The sequence below is a fragment of the Sinocyclocheilus rhinocerous genome, unplaced genomic scaffold, assembly GCF_001515625.1.
Source record: "Sinocyclocheilus rhinocerous isolate Xijiao unplaced genomic scaffold, SAMN03320098_v1.1 scaffold2132, whole genome shotgun sequence".
Classification (NCBI taxonomy): Eukaryota; Metazoa; Chordata; class Actinopteri; order Cypriniformes; family Cyprinidae; genus Sinocyclocheilus; species Sinocyclocheilus rhinocerous.
In genome coordinates this window covers 65,788-91,942 of record NW_015648610.1, presented here as the reverse complement: position 1 = coordinate 91,942, position 26,155 = coordinate 65,788, and the positions used below count along the sequence as shown (strand labels likewise).

The window sequence follows — 26,155 nt, the reverse complement described above, 5'->3', positions numbered from 1 at the left end:
TTCTCAACTACCTCGACGACTGGCTCGTTCTGGCCCAGTCAGAGGCAGAATTAATATCACACAGGACCCTCCTCCTCAGCCACCTAGAGTGCCTCAGGGTCAATTTTGCCAAGAGCTCGTTGTTCCCCAGCCAGCGAATATCGTTCCTGGGAACAATTTTCGAATCAGCCCAAATGAGAGCTGTAGTCATGCCGGAACAGGCTCTGGCCATACGGAGGCTGGCCACCTCCTTCGAGATTGGTACCACTCGCCCTCTCAACGCGTTTCAAAGGATGCTGGGCCTCATGGCGGTGGCATTGTCTGCTTCGTATGCGCCCCCTTCAGCGCTGGTTGAAACCACGGGTTCCATCCCATGCGTGGCGTCACGGACGCCTGCAGATCAGGGTGAGTCAGGCCTGTGTAACAGCCCTGGCCCCCTAAGGACAGCTGTCACAACAGCCGCCTCCAACTCAGGTTGGGGGGTGCTGTGCGAGGGCATACCGACTTTCGGCCACTGGTCGAAGGCGGAAAAAAGCTTCCACATCAACTGCCTGGAAATGCTAGCAGTATGTCGAGCCTGTCGGTTTTTCCTGCCAGTCCTAAAAAGACACCATGTGCTACTCCGATCGGACAACAGGTTCGTGGTGTCCTACATAAATCGCCGGGGAGGCCTCTCCTCGAAGCATCTCTTCACTCTGGTAGAGCGCCTCCTGGAATGGGCTCAACTCAACCTGCGCTCGCTGAGAGCAGCGCATATACCGGGCAAATTGAACCAAGGAGCGGACATGCTATCAAGGAGCAATGTCCCCTCAGGGGAGTGGACGCTCCAATCTATTTCTCAAAGACCAGGGACGCGTTGGCCCACGATTGGCCAAACCTCCTTCTTTATGCTTTTCCCCTGATCGCTCTGATCCCACAGGTAATCAGGCGAGTGGTGGCCCCTCTTTGGATGAACCAGCTGTGGCTATCAGAGCTAACTCAGCTGTTGATAGCGGCCCCTTGGCCTGTTCCGCTGAGACAGGATCTCCTCTCTCAAGCGAACGGGACAATATGGCATCCTCGGCCCGACCTATGGGCCCTGCCCCTCTGGCCGCTCGACGGCAGCCTTCGAGCCTCCCAGAGCAAGTCTTAAACACAATTTCGGAGGCTAGAGCCCCGTCTACGAGACGCCTCTACACCTTAAAGTGGTCTTTTTTCTCCGCTTGGTGTCTGTACTGTGGCAAAGACCCTCATACTTCCGATTTGACAGAGGTATTGTCATTTCTGCAAGAGCTGCTGGATAAGGGACGCTCCCCATCCACGCTCAAAGTCTATGTGGTGGCTATAGCGGCCTCTTATGCCCCTATTGAGGGCCAATCGGTGGGCAGAAACAGCGCGGTCATCCGCTTCCTAAGGGGTGTCAGGAGGCTGAATCTGCCTCGTCCCCCCTACCGTCCCTTCATGCGATCCGCCCCCTGTGCTGAGGGCCCTGAAGGGCCCCGCTTTCTAACCACTACAGTCTGCCAACATTCGGTCGCTATTGCTGAAGACTGCTCTGCTTCTAGCACTGGCATCAGTAAAGCGAATAGGGGACCTGCAGGCGCTCTCTATTAGCCCTGCCTGCCTGGAATTCGGACCTAACGACATTAAGTCGTCCTGAAACCAAGGCACAGTTACGTACCTAAGGTGCTCTCCACTCCGTTCAGAGCACAGGTCATTACGCTCTCCGCGCTTCCTCCTTCTGAAGAGGACATAGAGCTATCTCTGCTCTGCCCAATCAGAGCTCTGAGAATCTATATTGAGCGTTCCGCCCCCTATAGGTGGTTGGAACAACTCTTTGTCAGCTTTGGTAACCGCACCAAAGGGCTTCCGGTCACGAAGCAAAGACTCTCTAGGTGGACAGTAGACTCCATCTCGCTAGCGTACTCTCCTTTGGGCCTTCAATGCCCCATTGGAGTACGGGCCCACTCGACTAGAGGCATTGCCTCGTCTTGGGCATGGTACAGTGGTGTGTCCATTGCAGATATTTGTGAGGCAGCCAGCTGGCCACATTCGCAAGGTTTTATAACCTGGAAGTCCCGGCCTTGCAGGCCAGGGTCCTTTCTTGAAGTGACATGCGCTGCGTAAACCGATCTGGCAGAGAGCCCTTGGCCGTATCACGCTCAAGCTCTCTGGCATCAGTTCACCTGTTAGCTCTCGACCCTTGGGTGTCGAAGTTACAGGAGTACTCTGGAACGATTAACCAGGCCGGGTGTGACCTCAGGAAGCTCAGCCCGTCTTAGCCTTGGGTTGTTGTTAACTTCTCTATGGGCATTGGTTGCTTATGGAAGTTTGATACTTTTAGTCGTTCCACTACCTTAGCACAGCGTGATTGTACTGTGTTCCCATATGCGTCTAGCAAGACGCAGTACGAAGTATCGAAAGGGAACGTACTCGGTTACTAACATAACCTCGGTCCCCTGAGATACGGGAACGAGTACTGCGTTGCTAGCCGTGCTATGTAGCTGCACGACTCAGTCGTCGCTTCAGTCGAAGTAGCCTGAGAATCCTGTGGCGAACGCCCGCTTATATAGCCAGATGCCCCGCCCATTCTGGCGGGCTTTGGCAGGCTTGGCGGGCTTCGTTGCATAGGCTCGTGCAGCTCCGCTGCCTAGCCATTGGCTCGTTTTTTAATACACTGCACGAACCAATGGCCGTGCAATTTCACTGCGTGAATGAGAAAAGGCTTCAGTTCAGGAGAAAAAAGGCTTTTTCCCCATATGCGTCTAGCAAGACGCAGTACTCGTTCCCGTATCTCAGGGAACCGAGGTTACATTAGTAACCGAGTATGTTTTGCATTAACCTCCTTGCTGGACTATCAGAGTGAGATCAATACATACAGTAAACAGCTGTAAAATTTCTTTAACTTAATGAAGCTAGAATGAAAGTAGTTGTGTTTAGTTCTATCAGTTCAACCAAGAATATAACTATAAGCCCTTATTTCCAAATTACGTAATCAAGCAAGAAATGTTGTGATCTTTGATTCAGAAACATTTTATAAGCTACTGAACTGACTAAAAGCTGTATTATTATTTTTTAACTATGGGCAAATGCAAAAATGAAAATGTTTGTGTCTTTTAATGATATTAACATATACATGCTTTCACATCAAATATGGTAAACAGAAGTGCAATCATGCTAATGCACCTTTTCATATCAGAAACTGTCCTTCATAAGTCTTTTTAAATCACAAATGAGATCCCATCTACTTGCACTTGCTTTTGAAAGTTCTTAGGTGTATTTTTTGTTTTATTCTTTGTTTTATTATTTTGCTGATATACTGTTATTGTAATAATATATAGGGACTTTAAAATGTAGATGTTATTTGTTTTATAACTGTTGCTCATATGTTGTTACAATTTATAGTACTTTGGTCACTTTTGGTTTTTAAATGTGCTGTTTGGACAGTGTATTCAGTTCAGTGTGTAGTCAAAAAGAGCACTGGATATGTAGGGAGATTCAGCTACATATGAACTCTTTAGAAAAAATACATTTGCTTGTGATTAATAAGACATCAATGGCTGACATGGAACAAACCCAGGGATATATGGGAAATTTCCGCAGGAGTGATGCTACACAAATGGACGTTCACCACTAGATACAAACCTCTTTACACTCACGTACAATGGGCTGCGTCACTGCGACCTCCTGCTGGCTGCCCAACATGGCGCTGCTCGTGCTCTTGTTTCGAGCGTGGCCTTTCTTAAAAGGGGCTTTGGGTCCGGGGGGCATTTCTTTACAGGGGGATGTGGGAGAGGTTGACAGGACCAGAGTCTTCAAAGCAGCCACTTCGGCCTGAAGAACATCAATCTGAATCCAAGAGAAAAGACCGGTGAGATTTCAGGGGTTTAAAATCAGGTATTTACAAAACATAACATTCACAAAATATAAAAAAAACCCTGAAAAATTAATAAAGATATTAGAGGCCATTCACATGTTTTCTGCATTAAAAATCTGAGACGCAAAACGATGAAGAAAAGACTTGAACCTCCGATGTGTGTGTGTTTTGTTTTATTAGTTTATTTTCTTTAGTTCCTATCTTCTTATCTCATACCTTCCTCACAGGACACATGAGAGTCACTGAGCTTTTTCTAGTGTATCTTTTCTAGTGATTCATCATGTCATTTTTGTTAGATTAAAAAAAGCTAAGGATATGACCAGCATTCTTTCAATTTAAACAATGCATTTTATGCATAAACCATGAAAACTGAAGTCACCTCAGCTTTGTTTGCTCACCAAAGCATAATTTTACTCTCATTTGGCAAATGGGGAAAGTTAATTTTAAACCCTGTACAATGAGTCTCAGTGGGCAGATGTGTGTAGGTTTCACACATGGTTCATCCAGTCATATTTATAATATTGTTTATTTCAAACTCGTGTGCTTCCTAATCTTAGTCTAAGTTTTGTTTTCTTCAATGGATTTTAGGTCAATCTCTTCCAGCGTTTTCGGTCTTAAAAAATATTCTGTGAGTCTTTCAGTGTGAGAAAAAGCTGCAAATGATTCCGAGCGTGAGTGAACCGTTTGAATGAATCAAACTTAATCATGAACAATTTCAGACCTTTTTGCAAACCCATTTCTAAAGTTGTGATTTTAAACAGCTGATAGAAAAAACTCAAGACTTAAATCACTAAAATATTATAAGAAAAATAAAAAGAGTTTTCAGATCAGTATACAGTATTCTACATTGACATAAAAGGATTTATGAGTAATATTTTACTGGCGATCGTGCTTCAGTAAATCTATTTTCAGAGTCTATCGACGCCCCTGAATCAAGCACAAATTGGGTTAAGACATACTTTTTTGGGTGTTAAATAACTGTGCAAATACCAGTAAATACTACTGCAAACCTTAGTAAAGAATTTTACATGAATCATTTAAATAATCTCCTCCCATAAATTCACAGTCTGAAAGGGAAACTCCTATAAATGCATATGCAATAAGGTCAGACACAAATAACTGTCCACACCTTTTCATCTCTAATTTTTTTCACTCTGTCTTTAGTAAATCCTGACATTAGGTTTGTTCTAGCGCAAGTTGTTAGTAAATCTGGCCTATAAGATGTTATAAATAAATAACCTCAGTTTAAGTTAAATCTTTTGTCTTGGTGACACTGACAGATATTAATGGTTTAGTTTGTTGTTAATGAGCTTTTTCTTCTCTGAACTTCACTGTATTCTCTCGTTTAGCTAGTTTATTTGTAATCATGTAGAAAGTGCTGTCTCATGTCAGCATAACTCACCTTTCCCAGTGCCTCCTTCAGTTGTTTTTCAGCAGTGGCTTGCTTCAGGTTTGCTTCGTGCACCATCTTATGAGCCTCCTGTTGACAACGTCACAGATCAGATCCACATTAAACACAGACTCATCTGAGAATAACCCACACCAAGAGACACCTCTACCACACCAGACCAGACCAGAGGCACCTGGCAGAGCAGCGCAATGGTAGGATGAGGACACTCAAGGACTTTAAATAAACGCAAAAGATGAGGGAAAACAGAAAGACATGAAAAAGGAAAAAAATATATATATGAGGTATGAAATGCATAACAGAGAAGGGGAAGTGAAACTTCAGAGCAGGTTACCTAAACACTCAGCACATCTGGATTCATATTATGTGAAGATCAACATAATGTACGTCATCCGTTGACCCTGTCCACATGATTAGAGAAGCTTCAGTTGAAGTATTTGGAAGTGGACACTCGTTTAATTCAGTAGTATTCTTTAATAACTTTTGAAATTAGCCTGGTTATTGACACACGTTTCACAATTTAATTAGTTTCTGATTCATAAGTTTTCAGACTTGATTCTGATCTCGATTCATTTGGAAATATTCCAGGTATGCCTACATGCCAATTTTGTTAAGCACATAAAGCAAAATAAACATAAAACCCCATTTCCAAAAAAGGGCTGTAAAATGCAATAGGAATCTGTGAAGAATCTGTGACTTGTCTGGGACTCTTTAAACATTATTTAAGCTTTATTTGACCATCCTTACTGTATTCTGTAAATATAAACACATTGCGATTTTGATAGATGCAACACACTCAAAAAAGTTGGGACAGAAGCAAAATAAAAGTTGGTAATAGTTGATGGTGTCATTTTTGGGTAAAACTACCAATGTCAGTCTTTGCAAGCAAAGATGGGTTGTGGATTAGCACTTTGTGCCAAACTTAGAGATAATTGTGAATCTGTTCAAAAATAACATTTTTCAATGCAAGATTGCAAATAATTTAGCCACCCATCGTTTCTATGCAGAGATGCTGTCAGGTTCTCTGGTGTGAAAGACAGTGGAAATGTGTTCTGTGGTCAGGAAAGTCCACATTTCTGCTTGTTTTTGGGAAAAACAGACATCGAGCTCTCCACGCCAAAGACACAGGGACCATTTAGATTTTTATCAGCAACAGGTGCAAAACCCAACATCTGTCATTGTATGAGAGTAGATCAGTGCCTAAGGCAAGGGTGACTTGCATATGTGTGAAGGTACTATTGAGGCTGAGGCATATATTGGGATTGTACTGAGACATATGCTGCCATCAAAACAAAATATTTTCCCAGGAAGTCCCTGGTCAATAGTCAGGCCTCATTCACATGCACAACAACAGTGTGGATGTGCTTGACTGGTCTTGTGTCATGATGAAGAGAATAAGGCAACAAGGACCACAGACTGATTTATACTTTTGCGTCGAAGCTACGCCGTAGGCTATGCGTTGCTTTTCATTTATACTTCTGCGTCATTGTCCGCGTCGACGTGCAATTACACATGTAAACCACTAGTCTGCAGTGTCCACGGGCATGTTGCTGGTGTAACCCAGTGTCAGGCAAAAGCCGAAGAAGAAGCAGCTTATCGGAGAAGCATCAGCCGTAACAGCGTGACAGGAAAAGATGGCATTCTTTCAATCTCCACAAGGAATGGTACCATATGGCAGATCAACATTGTTTGTCGCGGACAACTGATTGATGTATATGCTATGTTGTATAATAAATAATAAGACACTTGTTATTTGCTTTGTTTTATTTTAAATAAGAAGGTGTAACATTAAAATATATTTAAGTGGAAAAAAAACACAATACATACGGAGGGAGGGGTTCTAGCAGACCAATCACAGCGCTTGCGATCCGCGTAGAATTGACGCGCTGTGACATTTTTGGAGAGGTGCACATCAGGCTACGGCGTAGCTTCGACGCAGAAGTATAAATCAGCCTTAAGTCTTGTATCAAGCTAGAAAATTACACTTACAAAACTGAAGCAATTAGTATTCTCAATTAATAACAAATAAAAAATTTAATTAAAATGAAAGGTGATGTAACACATTGTAATGTGGTGTTTTGGGTTGTGTTTCTTGTTCATGTTTTCATGTCTTTTATTTTGTAGTTTGATCTGTTCATGTCAAGTCAAGCCTGTTCATGTCAAGTCAAGTCTGTTCATGTCAAGTCAAGCCTGTTCATGTCAAGTCAAGTCTGTTCATGTCAAGTCAAGCCTGTTCATGTCAAGTCAAGTCTGTTCATGTCAAGTCAAGCCTGTTCATGTCAAGTCAAGTCTGTTCATGTCAAGTCAAGTTTGGATTATTGTTTGGATGTTTGGATCACCTGTAAATAAAAGACATGAAAACATGAACAAGAAACACAACCCAAAACACCACATTACACACAGTTGTAAACATTCCTCTTTCCCAACTTTTTTTTGGAGTTTTTGTTGCAGCCATTAAAAATCAACATTTGTTTACATTTAAAAAATACAATTAAGTTGGTGAGTGAAAACATTGGAGATGTTTTCTATTCTTTTATTTCTTTGAAGCAGATTGTAGATTTTATTTCATTTAATAACATGTCCCAACTTATCTGGAAATGGGATTGTATAATAGAGTGCTGCAGGGATGACATATTTTTGTAGGTGAAAAATCCGGAAACACGTTAGCATTTTAGCACTTCCAGTTCCATCATCCTGAAGTCAATGTTTTTTTTTTGTTTTTTTTGGGTCAAATGCCTGAAATAAGGTCAGTGGTTAATTTAACACAAGCCCAATCTATTTTCACATTTGTGAACCTGGAATACAAAACCAGTCATAAGTAGCACAGGTATATTTGTAGCAATAACCCACAATACACTGTATGGGTCAAAATTATCAATTTTTCTTTTATGCAAAAAATCATTAGGATATTAAGTAAAGATATTTTGTAAATTTCTTACTGTAAATATATCAAAACTTCATTTTTGATTAGTAATATGCATTGCTAAGAACTTAATTTGGACAACTTTAAAGTGCGATTTTCTCAATATTTTAATTTTTTTTTTAATTAATTTTTTTTTTTTGCACCCTCAGATTCCAGATTTTCAAATAGTTGTATCTCGGCCAAATATAGTCCTATCCTAACAAACCATACATCAATGGAAAGCTTACAGTATTTATTCAGCTTTCAGATGATGTACATTTTCAAAAAATTTACCCTTATGATTGGTTTTGTGGTCCAGGGTCACATTTTATTCTACAACATAAAATACTTTTGGAATAGTTTTTAAGTTTTTATCTGTCTTGAAAAAGGCAGAACACATGCTAAATGCTAACACATGGCTAAATGGGGTTACGGAGTTTGTCAACAGTTTGTTCAGTTGAACTTCAGTTTTATTTTCAAAACAGCTAAAGCAATGTGAAGTGGACTAACATCTGCTGAACTCTAATTTTCATGGCACCCTAAAACCAAATTATGCAGTGAATCATTGCGAAACAGTTTCAGCTAGATAACGATCTGAACATCAATTTCTTGGATTGTTACTAAAGTTTGTTAAAATGTCAAAACAGATGCGAGGTTTTGATGTGAACTCATTAACAACCCTGATAGCACACGCACGTCACAGAGGCATATTCAATGGGTGTGATTTTATGGACTATCATTTATGGGGCACTTGCTATACTATATATAGTAGATGATGTTTATGAATGTGCCTTTGTCTGTTTGCTCTTTTTATACAACAAATTTGGTATGTTCAATTCTTTGTGAATCCTGTTTGTTCTTTGTGAATTTCAGTTTGTTTTTCAAACATAAATAATTAAATACACACAGAGTTTTCATAAATATACACTACCAATCAAAATTTGTGGCGAATTTGAAAGAAATTAATACTTTTATAAAAGTATATACTATAAAAGATTTCCATTTCAAATAAATACTGTTTTTAATACATCTGTTTTCAGTATTGATAATAACATGAAATGCTTCTTGAGCAGAAAATTAGCACATATGGGGCCAGTTTTACTAACAGCTTGCACCAGCGCAAACTGTCTTTTGGCATTAAAATAGTACTGTCAGGTTTTACTAAAGACGCGCAGTGACGAATTAGCACCGAAAAAGGCATGGACACAGTTATTTTTGCACCTGACCTTATTGAATATGCATTTTTAGGAGTTTCCCTTTCAGACACAAAAGTTATGGGAGGAGAGTATTCAAATGAATCACACAACATGTTTTACTAACGTTTGCGCTCGTCAAATTACTAGTATTTTCGCCATTATACTAGGAGTCACGCAATACCAGGTCTATCAAAACTTCTAGCAAACCTTCATTTTTGGCCTCCGGTTCTTTTCAACGTACTGTGGTGCTGCTTTATTTCTTTATACTTTATTTGCGACTACGCAAATTGATGCTGCACTTGGTATATTGTGTTGGTCGATATGTAAATGAGATGTTGCGTCTGTGTTCTTTCATTTGCGCATTGTTAGTAAATCACCCGCAGAAATTCGGCGCTGTTTTGGAATTGCACTCTCGCGCTAATTTGCCCTGTTTAGTAAAACTGGCCCTAGAATTATTTCTGAAGGCTCGTGTGACACTGAAGACTGGAGTAATGACTGCTGAAAATTCAGCTTTGCCATCACATAAATAAATTAAATTCTATAATATATTAAAATATTTTATTTTAAATTGCAATAGTATTTCACAATATTACTGTTCTACTGTAATCTTGATCAAATAAATGCAGCCCTGAGAATAAGAGACTTTTTAAAAAATCTTCCCAAAGACCCCAAACTTTTAAATGGTAGTATATATAGAGATTAATGCTGTACAGTTGCTTTGACACAATCTGTATTGTTAAAAGCGCTATATAAATAAAGGTGACTTGACTTGACTTAAAAAATACTGATTATGACTATGTATTGTTAACATGGCGCTTGTAAATCAAAAAATAATTAAATATGATTCTTCTGTGTTCACAGTGACAAGTTTTACTTATTGCATATATAAAATATACCCACCATACAAATAATATAATTTCTCTATTCACACTGTTACATTTTTAAGGTAAGGGCTGAAGTGTGGAGAGAGTGCCATCAAAAACCGGTTTAGTTCTGTACTGAATTATTTGTCTATTTGAGTTGACCCATCACAGTGCTGAGTGTTCAGAATAACTCCAGATGATCAAGTGCTTCCAGACACACACAGATCTGCTCTGTCATTTGGCAAAAGAAACCAAACAAACCTCAAAAAGGCTAGCAGTGAGTTCTTCCAGCTCCTGCCCCAGCTGGTCTCTCACTTTAGAAAGCCTCTCACACTCCTCGTCTTTTAACTTAAGCTCCTTCAGACACATGCAATGACATGAACAGAATACACAAATGAAAAACAGAACTGAAAAACAGGGAATGTATGGCTCATTCTCTCATTTAGCCCATGACTTCAATGTAAAAGGGTGGATGATACAACATACACTACAGTATTGTTTTACAAAAAAACGATTGGAAGAAACAATAAATGTATGGTTTCTTTTTGGGCGACATTTTAATGACAACAGCAGATGCAGACTGGATTCGAACCTGTGGTTATTATTGTCTTACTAGTGTTAGCTGAAACTATTGTTTTTGTTAATTGAAAAAGTTAAAAGTTGTTTTTGTTCATTCAAATACAGCTGAAATAAAATAAAATATAAATATTAGAAAAATAAAAAAGTAAACTTATTTTTTTCAGTTAGCTTCCAAGCCAACATTTCTAATTTTCATTTAAGTTTTTAAGTGGAAGTACTACACTGATTTAACACTGAAATTAAAGTGAAATAGAAATATAATAATAATAATAAAAATGACAAAAGCACATAAAATGACAAGAAAAGTTTTAAATGAAACTATAAAAATAACAGCTAATTCAAAATATAATATAATAGTATAGAAATAATTCTAAAACAACACTATTGCTAGGCCATGTCTCACATTAATATATGCTTGGGTTTAAAATATGGTTTGGGGTCAGTATGTATCTTTGTTTGTTTGTCTATTTAAAGACATTTTATTCAGCTTTAAAAATAATTTATTCTGCAAGAATGCAAAACACAGAAGATTTATTTTTTCAAATAAACTGCTGTTAAACTTTTAACTTATCAAAAAAAACAACAACTGAAAAACAAATTAACCAGCCAAAACTATTCAACACATTCATAATAATAAGATGACCATAATAATAAGAACCATTATTAATAATTAAAAACCAATAATAATCGAGCACCAAATCAACATATTGGAATGATTTCTGAAGGGTCATGTGACACTGAAGACTAGAGTAATTATGCTGAAATTGCCATTACAGGAATAAATGACATTTTAAAAATAGAACTGGAACATAAAAATAGAAAACATATGTAGAAAATCTTTTACTGACAGCATTAGGTTAGGCTGAGATGTTGAGATGTGATGGAGTGTGTTCAGATGCAGTCAATCAGTAGGAGAAACTCATATCAGACTAATATCTATGTGCTCCTGTGCACATGTTCTCAACAGCCGGCTATGTAATAACAAGGATAAGACTACTAGCTTACTACTAGCTTTTTTTTAATAGAAAACCTTGTGGAATAATTAGTGCAATATCACACACTTTAAAATTTAGTTTCGCTCAGACAACAATTTAAAGTAGGCATGAAATGAAAATTCACTGTATTTATTTTGTAAATGCATGATATGTATACTCATTGTGAATGATTCATCCACATATTTTATTTTTGTTTAATGTAGAAGCAAGGTGACAAAAAATTTGTTTAATCACTGCATTTTTGGATGAATTGACAGACTTCCCTCTGGTGATGTATAGCAGACTTCTATCATTTAGTTTGCATAAACCCACACTTTTCTTATCAACTGTAAGCTCACATTTAGATGTGCCTCCATCCAATCAACAAACGATTAACTGAATCAAGTCCCCCATTTTTTTATGTTTGATTATCAGTTTCAATTAAAAGCTCTGTTGCTATCTCTGTTATGTTGCAACTTTAAAATGTCATGTAAACAATTAGTCTGACAGAAATCTTTCCAGTAAACTTCACCCATTATGCTAATAAACTAATAAACTTTATCCACTGGACAATGTGCACACTTTTAAAAAAGACAAAGGTGACGTGTGACATCTATTTGATCTTTGATAATGCAAAACCTGCTGAACCATGCTTATAACTGCAAGTGAAAAAAACTAAACATAACAGACTCACATGTGTAACAAACTTCACATTTTTTGTGCCCACAATAAATCAGAATGTCCACCCCTAGTAGAAAATCTAGAGCTGTGTCTGAGCGGAACAGAAAAACTAAATAACAATCCTTTTTCAAATGCACCAATTCACCATTTTTGGTAGAAAACTATATGTGAGTGTTTATATTTAGCAAACGGTTATTGTCCCGCATTTGTTGAACACATTTCTCTCTTCACAAAACGGCTCTTTTGTGGCTGTGCTGAGCTGCTATATTCAGATCATGTCACAATATTTCATAAATACTGATAATGACATGATTTTCTGTCAAACTGGATTAATAGAATATTAAACATTAGTGGCGGTTCCTCACTTCATGTCATGTCCACTTTTGAGCATGAAAACCTGGTCTACTCTGCAGCTTATTTTGGCCCAGAAACATCCACTTAGATAAGAAAATAATATGACATAACCAGACAAACCTTTGTTTGATGATACCACAATATTAAATTGATATGGAAAAAAAATTATATTGTTATTACGTTGTTTACATTCAGCATGCGCGTTCTTTCGCTGAACGTAATCAGCGTTGTCTTCAGTAGAACATAAACAACGCTCATTACATTGATTACATTCTTGGGTACTCTACAAAATGGCAGAAGACAGTAACTCGGGGAGAAGAATTGCTGAATAAATAAAGTTATTATTGTTTTCTTTGCGCACAAAAAGTATTCTCGTAGCTTTGTAAAATTACTGTTGAACCCCTGAGGTCACATGGACTATTTTTACCGATGTCCTTGCTACGTTTCTGTGCGTTGATCGTGGTAATATCCTTGCTGTCTATGGAGGGTCAGAGAGCTCTCAGATTCCATCAAAAATATCTTAATTTGTGTTACGAATATGAACGAAGGTCTTAAAGGGTTAGTTCACCCCAAAATGAAAATTCCGTGTGAGACACTTTTTTTTATGAAAAGGTGCTTTTTATTTCACGTCTTTTGGACTGAAGCAATGCAACACCCACTGAGTGCAACGATAGAGCTTGAAAGATCAAAGACAATTTTAAATATAACTCCGACTGGATTCATCTGAAAGAAGAAAGTCATATACACCTAGGATGCATCGGGGGTGAGTAAAACCCCTAATTTTCATTTTGGGGTGAACTAATCCTTTAAGGTCATTGCACACTGAGTCCGAAAATTTCGTTCGAAATTTTCGCACGTTAAAAAATAAATACGACCTCACGTTATGTCAATCATGTTTACACACTGCCTTTTACACAACATTTTTTAATGACGGACGAAAATTTCGGATCGGGTTCGATTTTTTCCGTTTTTCACATCCGTTGCAAGCATTTTGAGAGGTGTTTTGACAGTTCAGAACCACCATACAAGCGAACGCTAAAATCCAGACCAGAATGGCGATTGTCAAGTTCATCCACTTCGTCTCGCAGCACAAAGCACCGTAAAGATCCTTGCACACTGAGTTCACAGAAATTGGAGGTCTTCTTTTTAATGTGGCTCTAGTATCGCTAGCAAAGCATCAAACTGAGCCACTGACATCCTGAAGTTAACTTTGAATTGCCCAGGATAATCCCGCTGCTCCTGAGGGGGAACTCTCCGTCCTCTCTATATCTCAGTATCGGATGGACCCAATATTTCCTTTCTTTTTCTCTTTTTAAGAAGCGAGAAGACAACAAAATCATCCTCACTGCTTGAAGACTCCATTTAGTGCTGTTTTGCGAATTTTTTCGCAACGGATTAATACGCATCAGACTCAGTGTGCAAGGTTTCTGTGCGTGACAAATTTTTTGGATTTCGAATACGAAAAAACGCATACGAAAATGTCGGACTCAGTGTGCAGAGACCTTTACGGGTTTGGAACGAAATGAGGGTGAGTAATTTTTGGGTAAACTATCCCTTTAATATGCAATACAGGCTGCTGCATTAAAGAGTGCCAAAACAAGATTTATTGTTTGGATTTAAGTTGAGACTTTGTTTCATATCTCAGATAGCAAAGCAAAAAGCTTATTGTGATTTACTGGATAGCAGGCGCACTACAAATAATGTTTAGTGAAGTTTTGTTCACTGCACACATCAACTGAAAACAGCATAGACTAAATGATCAATTGGTTAATCAAACTGAGAATTAATCAAAAACGAGAAATCACCATTTTCAACCCAGCCCTAGATATCTGTTGTGAATTACATTGTGTCCTAACCAGAGGCATGTGATAAAAGGTATATTTTTAGAGTCTGAAAATTTGTTTGTGATGTTCGTAATTTCTCATTCGTTTTGGTTTATTGCATCAGCTAAATGAATAAATGTAAGTTTAGATCTGTGAATGTCATTGGTTTAGTGGCTCACCCGTTGTGCTTTGGCGAGCTCCTCCTTTAGCTTCTCGTAGCCTTTCTCTCGGACCTCCATAACTGATGGACTTCTGAGACGGGACAGACTGTCTGCGCTCAGGCCCAGAACATCCTCTCCATCAGCTGATGGGACGTTGCCATCCACTGCATCCACTGCAGGATCATTTCCACTGTGGAGAGAAACATCAATTTGATTTAGAAACTTTCTCTTCAGTCTAAAGCAGGGCTGTCCAAACTCGGTCCTGGAGGGCCGGTGTCCTGCAGAGTTTAGCTCCAACTTGCCTCAACACACCTGACTGGAAGTTTCTATGCCTAGTAAGAGCTTGATTAGCTGGTTCAGGTGTGTATAATTAGGGTTGGAGCTAAACTCTGCAGGACACCGGCCCTCCAGGACCGAGTTTGGACAGCCCTGGTCTAAAGAGCTTTTATAGAAACTAAGGTGAGGGGTATTTTATGGATAACTTCCCATAAAAGTAAGAATTGTCCATTTTGATTTCATGATGACTTAAACTCCATCAGACCATCACAGATAAAACATCCAGGTACATAGAGTACTTGTCAAACGTTTGGAAACATTATGATTTAAGTGTTTTTAATGAAGTCTCTAATGCTCACCAAGGCTGCATTATTTGACCAAAAGTACAGTAAAACTGCAAAAAATTGCAAAAAAAGTTTTATTTGAATATATTTTCAAATGTAATTTATTTTTGTGACGCAAAGCTGAATTTTCAGCATTACTCCAATCTTTAGTGTCACATGATCCTTCAGAAATCATACTAATATATACCGATTTGCTGCTAAACTTATATTGGTGCTCAGTTATTAACAGAGGCGGACAGTAACTAAGTACATTTACTTAAGTCTTATCTGTACTTTCACTCAAGTAATGGAGTTGAGTACTTTGTCCGCCTCTGGTTATTAATAATGTTTTTTATTACTATCAATGTTAAAAACAGTTTCAGCTGCTTAATATTTTGTGGATTTGTTTTTTCTTAGGATTCATTGCTGAATAGAAAGTTTAAAAGCTTATTTGCTGAATAAAAGCATTAATTTCTATTAGAACTCAACACACACACATAAATATTGAGTAGCACAACTGTTGTCAACATTGATAATAAGAAATGTTTCTTGAACAGCAAATCAGCATTTTAAAATATATTACAATAAAAAAATATTTAATATATATATATAAAAATTTTTTTTTAATTGTAACACTATTTCACAGTATTAGTGTTTTACTGTATTTTGAGCACATAAATCCAGCCTTGGTGAGTTGAAGAGTTCATTAAAAACATTTAAAAATTGTAATGTTTTCCAACTATTGACAAGTACTGTAGATCATATCCAAATACATCTGCTATTGCTCATAAGCTTTTGATGGCATCTCCTCAAAATAATACAAAATACTTCCTTTTTGATACTATTTTTGGCTTTTGCCAAATTCAGTGGGACAGGAAACGGAAATGGGACTGGGACACAGTGTTGCATCACTTTCGTTCAATATGACATTCACTCGATCGTTTCTCATGTCGTTCTACCCCTGTACGACATAACTTTCTACTCTGCAGCATAAAAGCAGATATTTTGAACAATACTGGCAACCAAACAGTTTTTGTGACCAATGACTTGGCATTTTATGGAAAAAAAAAAAACATCTCAAAATATCTTCTTTTATGTTCCATAGAAGAAAGAAAGTCATAGAGCTTTGGAGCGACATGAGGTGTATTATACACACACACACACACACACACACACATATATATATATAGTTGGTTACTAAAATTAACTGACTGGAGTAGCTTGTCAAAATACATCCAGTACAGACAGTGTTCCCAAGTCCACGGTTTTCCCATAGAATTGGGCTACTTTTACACTGTTGCCACAGGTTGTTTTTTAGTCCACAGGTTAAAGCAATCTCCCCAGAACACAATTGTGATGAAGGAGACCCCTGACTGAGTGGAAAACCATGGAAAAAAATGTGTTTGGGCTTGTTTTTAATATTGATTGAGCTGGTTTTGTTTTTCAGACATGGTAACCCTGAGTGTAGACACTGTGTTTGGTTCACCTGCTGTTTCTGGAGTCTTACCTGCCATTGAGGGTGTCCTCTGTGCCCAGGTGACGGGGGGTCGAGTACACGGGTTGGGTGGGCAGCTGGTCGGCTCTGAGAGCATTGGGTGCATTCTGGCTAGAAGTCAAAGAGTGTGTGCGGTACAGTGTGCTGGGGGGAGCGTTGTGCTTTGGTGGGCTCGGGTCTATAACGCCATGAAGATCTGGGGTGGTGGGTGACGCCAGGTTCACCTCATGGAACCCTTCGAGTGGTTCACTGGCCATAGCCGCAAATATCTTCATACAGTGATCTGTGCAAAGGCAGTTCAATTACGAGAGTGAATAAAAGCAAAATCCAATGACTATGACCAAAACCATCTCATTAGGATGCGCACAATTACATATTTAAAAAAAAAGACTTGTCAGTGCTAATAGCTAACTTGCCCTGAATGATTATATAATATAATGGAAACACTTTACAATAAGGTTTGGTTTCATTTGTTAACATTAGTGGTGAGCGACCAAGATCTTTTTTAGTTTATTTCACAGTAACGATATATATCACAATATAGTTATTTTTTCTTTAAATAAAGTCCTTATGATATCAAAATTTTTGATACCATAAACATTTCCACCAGTGTCAATATCACAAAAAACTGATAAATAATAAATAATAATAATAATAAAACCTCAAGATCGCTGAAGACAAGTACTCAGGCAGCGATTAAAGGCAGAGTAAGTGATTTTTCAAAAACACTTTAGAAAACTGATTCGGGCCGAATCGCAAAACAAACTTGTAGCCAATCAGCAATAAGGGGCATGTCTACTCGTGATGTGGAGGAGAGCGCGTTCAGTGCATGGGACGGACATTAGCCGAGCCAAGCGACAGAAAGATAGAGATGGCGGATAAAAAACAAAAGAGGAAAACGTCTGCGGAACGATAAGGCAAGAAGTAGGACCCGTGTAAATATCGGATCAGCTTTCCAGCGCTGGAGAGAACTCAAGGAGCGGAGGCCTGCGATCGGACGCCGAGGTTGCTTTGTTTCTTCTCAATAGGTGAGTAACACCGTGTCTACAACAACTAAAGTCTGCCTACACTGGACGCGAGAAAGAGGTCAAACGACCGTTGAAAACCATTTGAAATCGGTGTCAGCACGTCATAAATAGAACCCGGCAGCAGTTTTCTGTCGGGGATTTGTTGCACCGCGCCGCTCACGTCCGTAGACACAGTGTAACATTGGTTTTGCTTTGTTTCACAGAACGAATCGTTGCCTGGGTTGCGTACGTATATGTGGGGCAGAGCTATCAAAATAGGGGCAAGACCCTTTTGGGGTAGGGGCGTGTTTGTTTTGGTGATTTCAAATATCAACATTGACTACCAGAAATCACTTACTCTGCCTTTAAATAAGAATAAGAAACTACTTACAAGCAATAGGATAAAAAAAAACTACAGTAAAACAAATGAATAAGAAATTATACATGCATTGTATAAAGCAATCAAATGTAAAAAAAAAAACTGCATATTCTTCACTGTGCAAATTAGATATATATTTCTTCTTATTACAGTTACAAAAGAGATTTTCTCTCTTCTGTTGTTTGATTAACAGACAGCAGGAATATTAGACTGCTGTCACTTTAAGAGCTGCCTGGATCCAATATACTGTTACACGTTTTCTTTCTGTTTGCTTTATATATTTCTTCTTATTACAGTTACAAAAGAGATTTTCTCTCTTCTGTTGTTTGATTAACAGACAGCAGGAATATTAGACTGCTGTCACTTTAAGAGCTGCCTGGATCCAATATACTGTTACACGTTTTCTTTTCAGCTGTTTGCTTTCACTTAAGACCTAAATTACTGTGTATACGAGGATACTTGCAAAGATGGGCAATTTGACAGATACAAGTGTGTGTATTTAACCATTCAAGGCCTATAAGGGTGTACTCACACTAGGCATGGTTGCCTTGAACCGTGCCCGAGCGCGATTATCCCCCCTCCCCACTCCCCCGCTGGCCTGCACTCACACTTGCACTAAACTTTCCGGGCCGGAGCACGCATACGTCATGTATGAGATAACGGAGAAAACCACTTTCACTAATATTCTGCCGAATAATTAATAATAATTAATTTATAATTTATGTTGTGCATTGATTTTCACATTTATGTATCAGAAAATTATTACGGAGGCAGCTGACGTTAATTATATAATTTGCAGCTTTACTCGCAAACTACATTTCCTGTTCATCATTAAGGTGAGAACCAGAGCCATTATAAACCTAAATATACTTGATTGAATGAAATTAATTGAAAAGTGTAGTGTAGTAGTAGTAGTAATATAATGTTTGCGGTCGTAATGATGACAGCAGCACACACAAAACAGTATCTGTTCCGTGCTCTGACGAGGTTAGCGCTTACACTGCATGCGTACCGAGCCCAAGCCCAACCAAAGCGTCCAAGCGCGGCACGGAACGCTCACACTAGTCAAACGAACTGGGCTTTGGGGGTCAACCGCGCTCGGGCACGGTTCAAAACGCCTAGTGTAAGTACACCCTAAAATGGCAAAAATAACTCCGTTCAGCACTGCCACACTCTAAGAGCACAGTCTTCATGAAATGAGTTCTCTTTCGCTGCTGATTGCATTTCAACGGCTTAAAATCACTTTTTTAAACCGCAATGCTTAAAAACACATGCAAACGATAACTTTTTGTGACCATGCAGCGCAGCAATGTCACATGAGCGTGTAACTGCGATAGAGACAATAGTCTCGCAAGCAATCCCGATGCTCTGTGTTTGGATGTAAGACTGAACATAAGAGTCTTCATTTTCTCCCAACATCTGAGCTGCTGAGGACGCTGTGGATTACTTTCATTTTTCAAGGTAATGCGCCTCAAAATCTACCTAAATACGTGTACCACTCCAGACTCCTTTGTGAATGTCATGTCATTACAGTGCTTAGCGTTTTAACCGTATTTGTGTGCGTACATTAATTATTTTTTAACTGATCAGCGCCGCACTTGTGAGATTAGTTTGCGCCGTTTATAGCACGAGATTCGTTCGGTAGTGCGGTCGCTCGGCTCGGTCAATTGATCCACGCCGATGACAGGTCTACGCGGCGTGAGCTCTGTAACATCACGCTGTTTCGTTCCACTTTCAGTGCATTTGGCTTCCCATATGTACGGCTAAACACCGGTTCTCTCGCTCTGTTATGTTGCTTCTACTGGCTGCTTATTGCTGTAGATATGCAATGCAGAGAGACGTATACGCGACGCCCTCTTCTGGAGACGAGGGGGGAATATGCAGCTCATTTGCATTTAAAGCCATACACTCCAAAACAGCTCTTTTTTTAGCCACACCCCAAAAATGACATTTTCCAGCTGTTATAATAAATTATCTGTTTGGTATTTTGGGCTGAAACTTCACAGACACTTTCTGGGGACACCCAAGACCAATATTATATCTTGTAAAAAGGGGCAAAATAGGTGCCCTTTAACTAATATTTACAAAGGTTAAAAATGCTGTAAAATATATTGCTCCATGTTAGGTCATGTTAGATAATGTATTAACTAATGTTTAACAAATGTGACCTTATAGTAAAGTGTTACCAATATAATAATTGTGTTTAATATCTGCTGGACAAAGCACTGCACAGAATGACACCAGCATAATATTATATATTAATAGATAACAACCTGTAGAAACATTATTATTATAACAGCAGAGAAATGTGAACATACCATTGTGATGAAGTGATGTGTAAAGCTTTAGAACACAAGTCAGCAGGAAGAGCAGAACAAACTTTTCTCCTCATAAACCACGTCTGGTTCCTGATTTGTCTTCACCTACAGACACACAAAACAAGAATAAAAACCACAGATGAATAAAAAGTAAGGAATAAATAGAATTATAAGTGAAATGAAAGAAATCTGAGGGTAAATTACAACGACCACTTACATTTAAATGGATAGTTCACCCAAAAATGAAAATTGTGTCATCAATTAGGCTACTTATCTTCATGTCGTTTTAAACCAATAAGACTTTTGTTCATCTTCAAAGCCCAAATGAACATATTTTTAATGAAACAAAATTTCTGTCCCTATATGGAAAGTCAATTTCACCAAAATTTCATAAAGTTTGTAAAGGGCCTTTTAACCTGGATTGAAAGAAATTTTCACACTAATTTATAAGTAGAGATTCCGTTTACCACATTTGATGAGCTCCATGTATGTATGCAGCTAAGAAATGTTTATACAGTATGTGTGTAACTAAATTAATTATATTCATCATACAAAGTGATTATGTCTCAGAAGACTTGGATTAAACAGCTCAATTCATATGGATTACTTTTACAATGCCTTTTTGAAGCGTCAAAGTTTTGGAGGAATGGACTTTCAATGGAGGGACAGAAATCTCATGTTCCATTTAAAATACCTTCATTTGTGTTTCAAAGATGCGTGGAAGTCTTTCTGGTTTGGAATGACATGAGGGTGAGTAAATGATTATAGTAATTACACAACCATGACACAAAAGGAAGTATGGGAATGTAGTGACACCAATAAAAACACTCTTATATTTGAGTTTCTTCTATGTCTAGAGTCCAGCTCTGCTCACTCTGGACATTCATCAGTCATCTTCATCTGATGATGCATTTAAATACTATCGAGAAACATCAAAGTGTTTCACTAATCATGTATGCCATGAATGAATAAACTCAGTATTTAGATAACATTATGTGCATAAGCATATATCTAGGCATTAGCGTTCAAACTCTGGGCGTGTGTTGTACTCGTGAACACAAATAAACTGAACAGATATCTGATAGGCTGGATCTGTTCACTCATCAAATATTGAGTCCTGCTGCTGCTGGAAGCAGTCCAGCTTATCTACACAAGCTCTTACTTTCACCAGTGGAAAATCACTAGTTATCTGTAGCACAAGTGTTTATGACCTCTCGAATGGATCATGTGTTGCTCCATGGACAATGACAGCCTTTATCACAGGCTTTTGTAAGACATAGAGGTGGACATGCGTACTTGAGTACTTGTATTTGATCATTAATCAAATTCACTGAATCATTACATGACAAGATTCTTTTTACAAATTTAAAACACTTCACATCAATCAAAAATGCAAAAGTGCCAAAATAAAACGGTCTCATTTTAAACATTACAATGGGAGCAGAACTTGCACTGCTGTGAGCATGCATGGGAAACTCATGCGGGAAAGAAAGAAAGAATTTATAGGGTATCTGCAAGATTTTTTAAATAATATTTAAGGCTTTTTACCCTGCAAAAATAAAATAAATACTGTATGAGTGGGGTAGGGCAGTGTCTATTGTAACATATTAAACCATAAAATGACTTCAAAAAACATGATTTGCAGTTCAAATACAGGTTTCACAAATAGAAAGAGTTGTATAAAGTGACAAACCTCAAATTAACAAGCCTCAGCCTTTAAAATATATTTTTTTTTAATAAAGAAGGAACAAGTCAAAAGTTTAAAGAATTTTCATTTTCAATAAGCCTGTCTGCTGTTTTTGTTCAGAACAAAAAGCTAATGTGCCTTCAAAAATAAAAAAAAATGTAGACAGTAAGATGTGTGTGCTTTAAATTAAATTAATTATTTACACTTTTGACTCATCCCTTTCCTTTTTTTTCTTAAAAATAGTTTAAAGGCTAAAATATGAGGTTCTGTCTGCGCTCTTGGAACTACATGAATACAGCGGTTTCTCCAGTAACGCCTGTACACAAAGCACAGCTGGCTCACAAACGCTACTTTATCAGACATTAAATGTTGGTGAGATGAAACGATAATGCCTTTGAAACTTCTCTCAAGGCAGTCGATTCATGTTAGAGATGCATTAATATAAAAACACCCGCGCTGCGTTTTGACTTTGAAATGTTTATTTTATTATTTCACTTTAATCGCGACAGTCTTCACATAGTTTAAGTGAGCATGGGCATTTTTGCTTACCTTTTACACGGCTTGAAACCGCAGACTCTCCCATAAAAAAGCAGACTTTACAGGAGACTTTACATTATTTTAACCATAATTTGTGTTTGTCGTTTTCAAGCCAACGCTGACTGAAGCAGCAACCTCCTGACATGTTTTTATCTCCCGCTCTGCTCGTCAATACAGACAGACAGATAGCACACAGTATAGCCACAGCATTTTGTCTAGAAAGTGAACTAACGTTATTCAGTAATAAAGGAAATTATTATAAAACCAATGCAATTGCAATTTCGAGCAGTTTCAAGCACTTTATCCAAAATTCAAGCTCTTTTCAAACCTTGAAAACACTACGTTAAAATTCAAGCATTTTCAAGGATTTCAAGCACCCGTACGAACCCTGAAGCCTGTAAATTTCTTCTTGAGAAAAAAATAAGATGTTCTTAAGAAAATATTAAATTGAACTTAGGAAGTTCTTTCAAACTTCTAAGAATTTAGCATAAGAAATCTCTTAACTTCTTTCTTAAAGGGTTAGTTCACTCAAAAATTAAAATTCTGTAATTAATTACTCGTTCCAAACCCGTAAGACCTCCGTTCATCTTCGGAACACAAATTAAGATATTTTTGATGAATTCTGAGAGCTCTCTGACCCTCCCATAGACAGCAATGTAATTACCACGATCAAGGTCCAGAAACGTAGCAAGGGGCTCGGTAAAATAATCCATGTGACATCAGTGGTTCAACCGTAATTTTACGAAGCTACGAGAATACTTTTTTTACGCAAAGAATATTTCACGCGGATATGTTGTTTTCGTTCAAATTGTTGTTTACACTGTTTACGTTCAGTGGATATTCTCCAAAATGGCACCAGGGTGGCGCGGAGGAGACAAATTGTTGAATAAAGTCGTTATTTTTGTTTTCTTTGCATACAAAAAGTATTCTCGTAGCTTCGTAAAATTACGGTTGAACCCCTGATGTCACATGGATTATTTTACCGATCCCCTTGCTACGTTTCTAGACCTTGATCGTGGTAATTACATTGCTGTCTATGGGAGGGTCAGAGAGCTCTCGGAATTCATCAAAAATATCTTAATTTGTGTTCCGAAGATGAACGAAGGTCTTACGGGTTTAGAATGACATGAGGATGAGTAATTAATGACAGAATCGGTCAAAGTTATCAGATAAATGTTAGTTAGTAGCCTCCATCCATTGATTTTCCTCATATCTTCTGGTGCTGTGACATGTAGCAACCGTGAAGCATGTACAAATCACACTAACAGTGTCTGTTTATGTTTTGTCACAGGGTGGCATTAGATCATCTTCTTGAGTAACCAATGTCGGATGAACACAATCACCTACATCTGACTGCACAATATGAGTTTATCCCTCCAGAAGATGGACACAGACAGTATTTGTAATATTGAGACTAAATTAATGCTGTAGTCTGTGGACATATCTGTGTGTCTGAGTGTGTGCAGCTCAACACATGTTGTGGAGCTTAATGTTGGTTACTGTGTTAATGTGGCTTGTGTGTCTGTTGAAGAAAATATCACAGATCACAGAGACTTGAGGATGCAGGATTCTTTTCACAGCAGACAAGAAAAATACATAGAAACTGCACAGACCCACATTAATTGCATGTAAATCACCCTAAATGCCCTAGCAAACACACAGGAATATGCTATGCAACCACCACCAACACTCTAGCAACCTCATAGTAACACGCAGCAACGTCCCGTCAACCAGGGACGTGCCAGTATATTAAAAGCAGACTAGTCAGTGGGTTCATGAAAGCACTGTATAATTAGGCTTGATCCTGGATATGACTCATTGTTTAGGAGGTGTTTAATAGTGATGCACTAAAATATAACTCTTTGGGCAAAACCAAAAACTCTGGACCATCTGGATCAAAGCAAAAAAGCAAAACAAAAAAAGTTAATTGCAATAGTTTTCTTCAAATAATGTGACTTCTCAATTAAACACTTCAACAATATGTATTCTGTAATACTGACTTTACACAAACTTTGAAATGGAAGTCTTGTTGATTTCATACAAGCATGTCTGTATAATATATGATATCTGTACAACTATATTTTAACCATAATATGTTAATATTGCTAGTGTTCCATAAGACACACTCGTAATTTTCCAGATTTCTCAATGTGCATCTCATCACACATCAGTTCAGGTGAGCATCTAATCAACTGAAAACATCTCAATCTTCCTTTACATTCAGAATAATTTTCTGTTATTCAACTGGTTAAATATGCAATTTTTAATTTTTAATTTATTTTTTTCAGTGGCCCAAATTAGGGGTGCTCCGATTGATCGGCTACCGATCACTATCGGCCGATAATCGCTTTGGGATGTTTGATCGGCGGTCTCTAAAAAGGCCGATCTCAAAAAAACGATCTCAAGTTGATGACGCGCCTGCCGTGCGAGGTTTGGCACGACATGCAGCGGCACCGTCTCAGTCTCTGTCCGGCGCGGGTGAAATAATTATTATGCTGAAGGTGAGGTGCAACTCATATTTCTTCATTAAATAACTCTTAAAGTAATTTGAAAACCTTCTGTGGGACATAATTTCACAAACAGCGTGAGTGAATCAATCGGCCGATAATCGCTTTGGGATGATTGATCGGTGGTCTCTAAAAAGGCCGATCTCAAAAAAACGATCTCAAGTTGATGACGCGCCTGCCGTGCGAGGTTTGGCACGACATGCAGCGGCACCTCTCAGTCTGTCTGGCGCGGGTAAAATAATTATTATGCTGAAGGTGAGGTGCAACTCATATTTCTTCATTAAATAACTCTTAAAGTAATTTGAAAACCTTCTGTGGGACATAATTTCACAAACAGCGTGAGTGAATCGCCGCGCGTGCTCTTTCCCTCTCAAAATGCGCAAATGGCTTCAAATCACATCGCGTCTCCACTATAAGCGAGCTGCACGCTGCACAGTTGACACAGGAATTGTCACTTGCACAGTCGCGGCAGTGTTGCATCATCACTAAAGTTTATAAATTGCATTTCTTTTTAATTCTTGCCAATGTTTAACCATTCAGCGCTCTCGCGCTCTCCTGGAGACTCATGCACACACGCAGCGCACACACATAACACCAGGTTCACATTACTCCGTTTGCAGTGCAGTGTGTATTTTTTCCGCGCTCATGTTAACGGATTAAAGCGTTCACACTGCACACGGTTGCGGTGCGGCAGTGCGTTCCAGTAGCGGTGCGTCTGCAGCAGTGCAGAGATCGTTTCCACACCGAGTCTATTGTTGCTGCTCTGCAAGCGCTGAATTAAAGTAACAGCGCATTGTTTGCAGTAAATATGAAAACAAAATGTAGTAATTACACCATAAATGCATATAAT

The 26,155-nt window shown here is 38.5% G+C and overlaps 1 protein-coding gene across 5 annotated transcripts in view; it reads right to left on the bottom strand.

The window, feature by feature from the left end:
• LOC107709967 (rab-3A-interacting protein-like) overlaps positions 1-26,155 on the bottom strand; it is a 44,536-nt gene that overhangs the window by 16,159 nt on the left and 2,222 nt on the right. For 3 of the 5 annotated variants that reach the window (XM_016514639.1, XM_016514641.1, XM_016514640.1), the window contains exons 2-7: positions 20,575-20,679; positions 16,883-17,153; positions 14,795-14,966; positions 10,466-10,561; positions 5,238-5,315; positions 3,604-3,807 (exon numbers count right to left, since the gene is read on the bottom strand). In XM_016514639.1, the coding sequence (XP_016370125.1) occupies positions 3,604-3,807; positions 5,238-5,315; positions 10,466-10,561; positions 14,795-14,966; positions 16,883-17,145 (813 nt within the window). In that variant the 5' untranslated portion in view covers positions 17,146-17,153; positions 20,575-20,679. The remainder of the gene's footprint in view (positions 1-3,603; positions 3,808-5,237; positions 5,316-10,465; positions 10,562-14,794; positions 14,967-16,882; positions 17,154-20,574; positions 20,680-26,155) is intronic. The other 2 variants (XM_016514642.1, XM_016514643.1) reach the window with 2 other exon arrangements.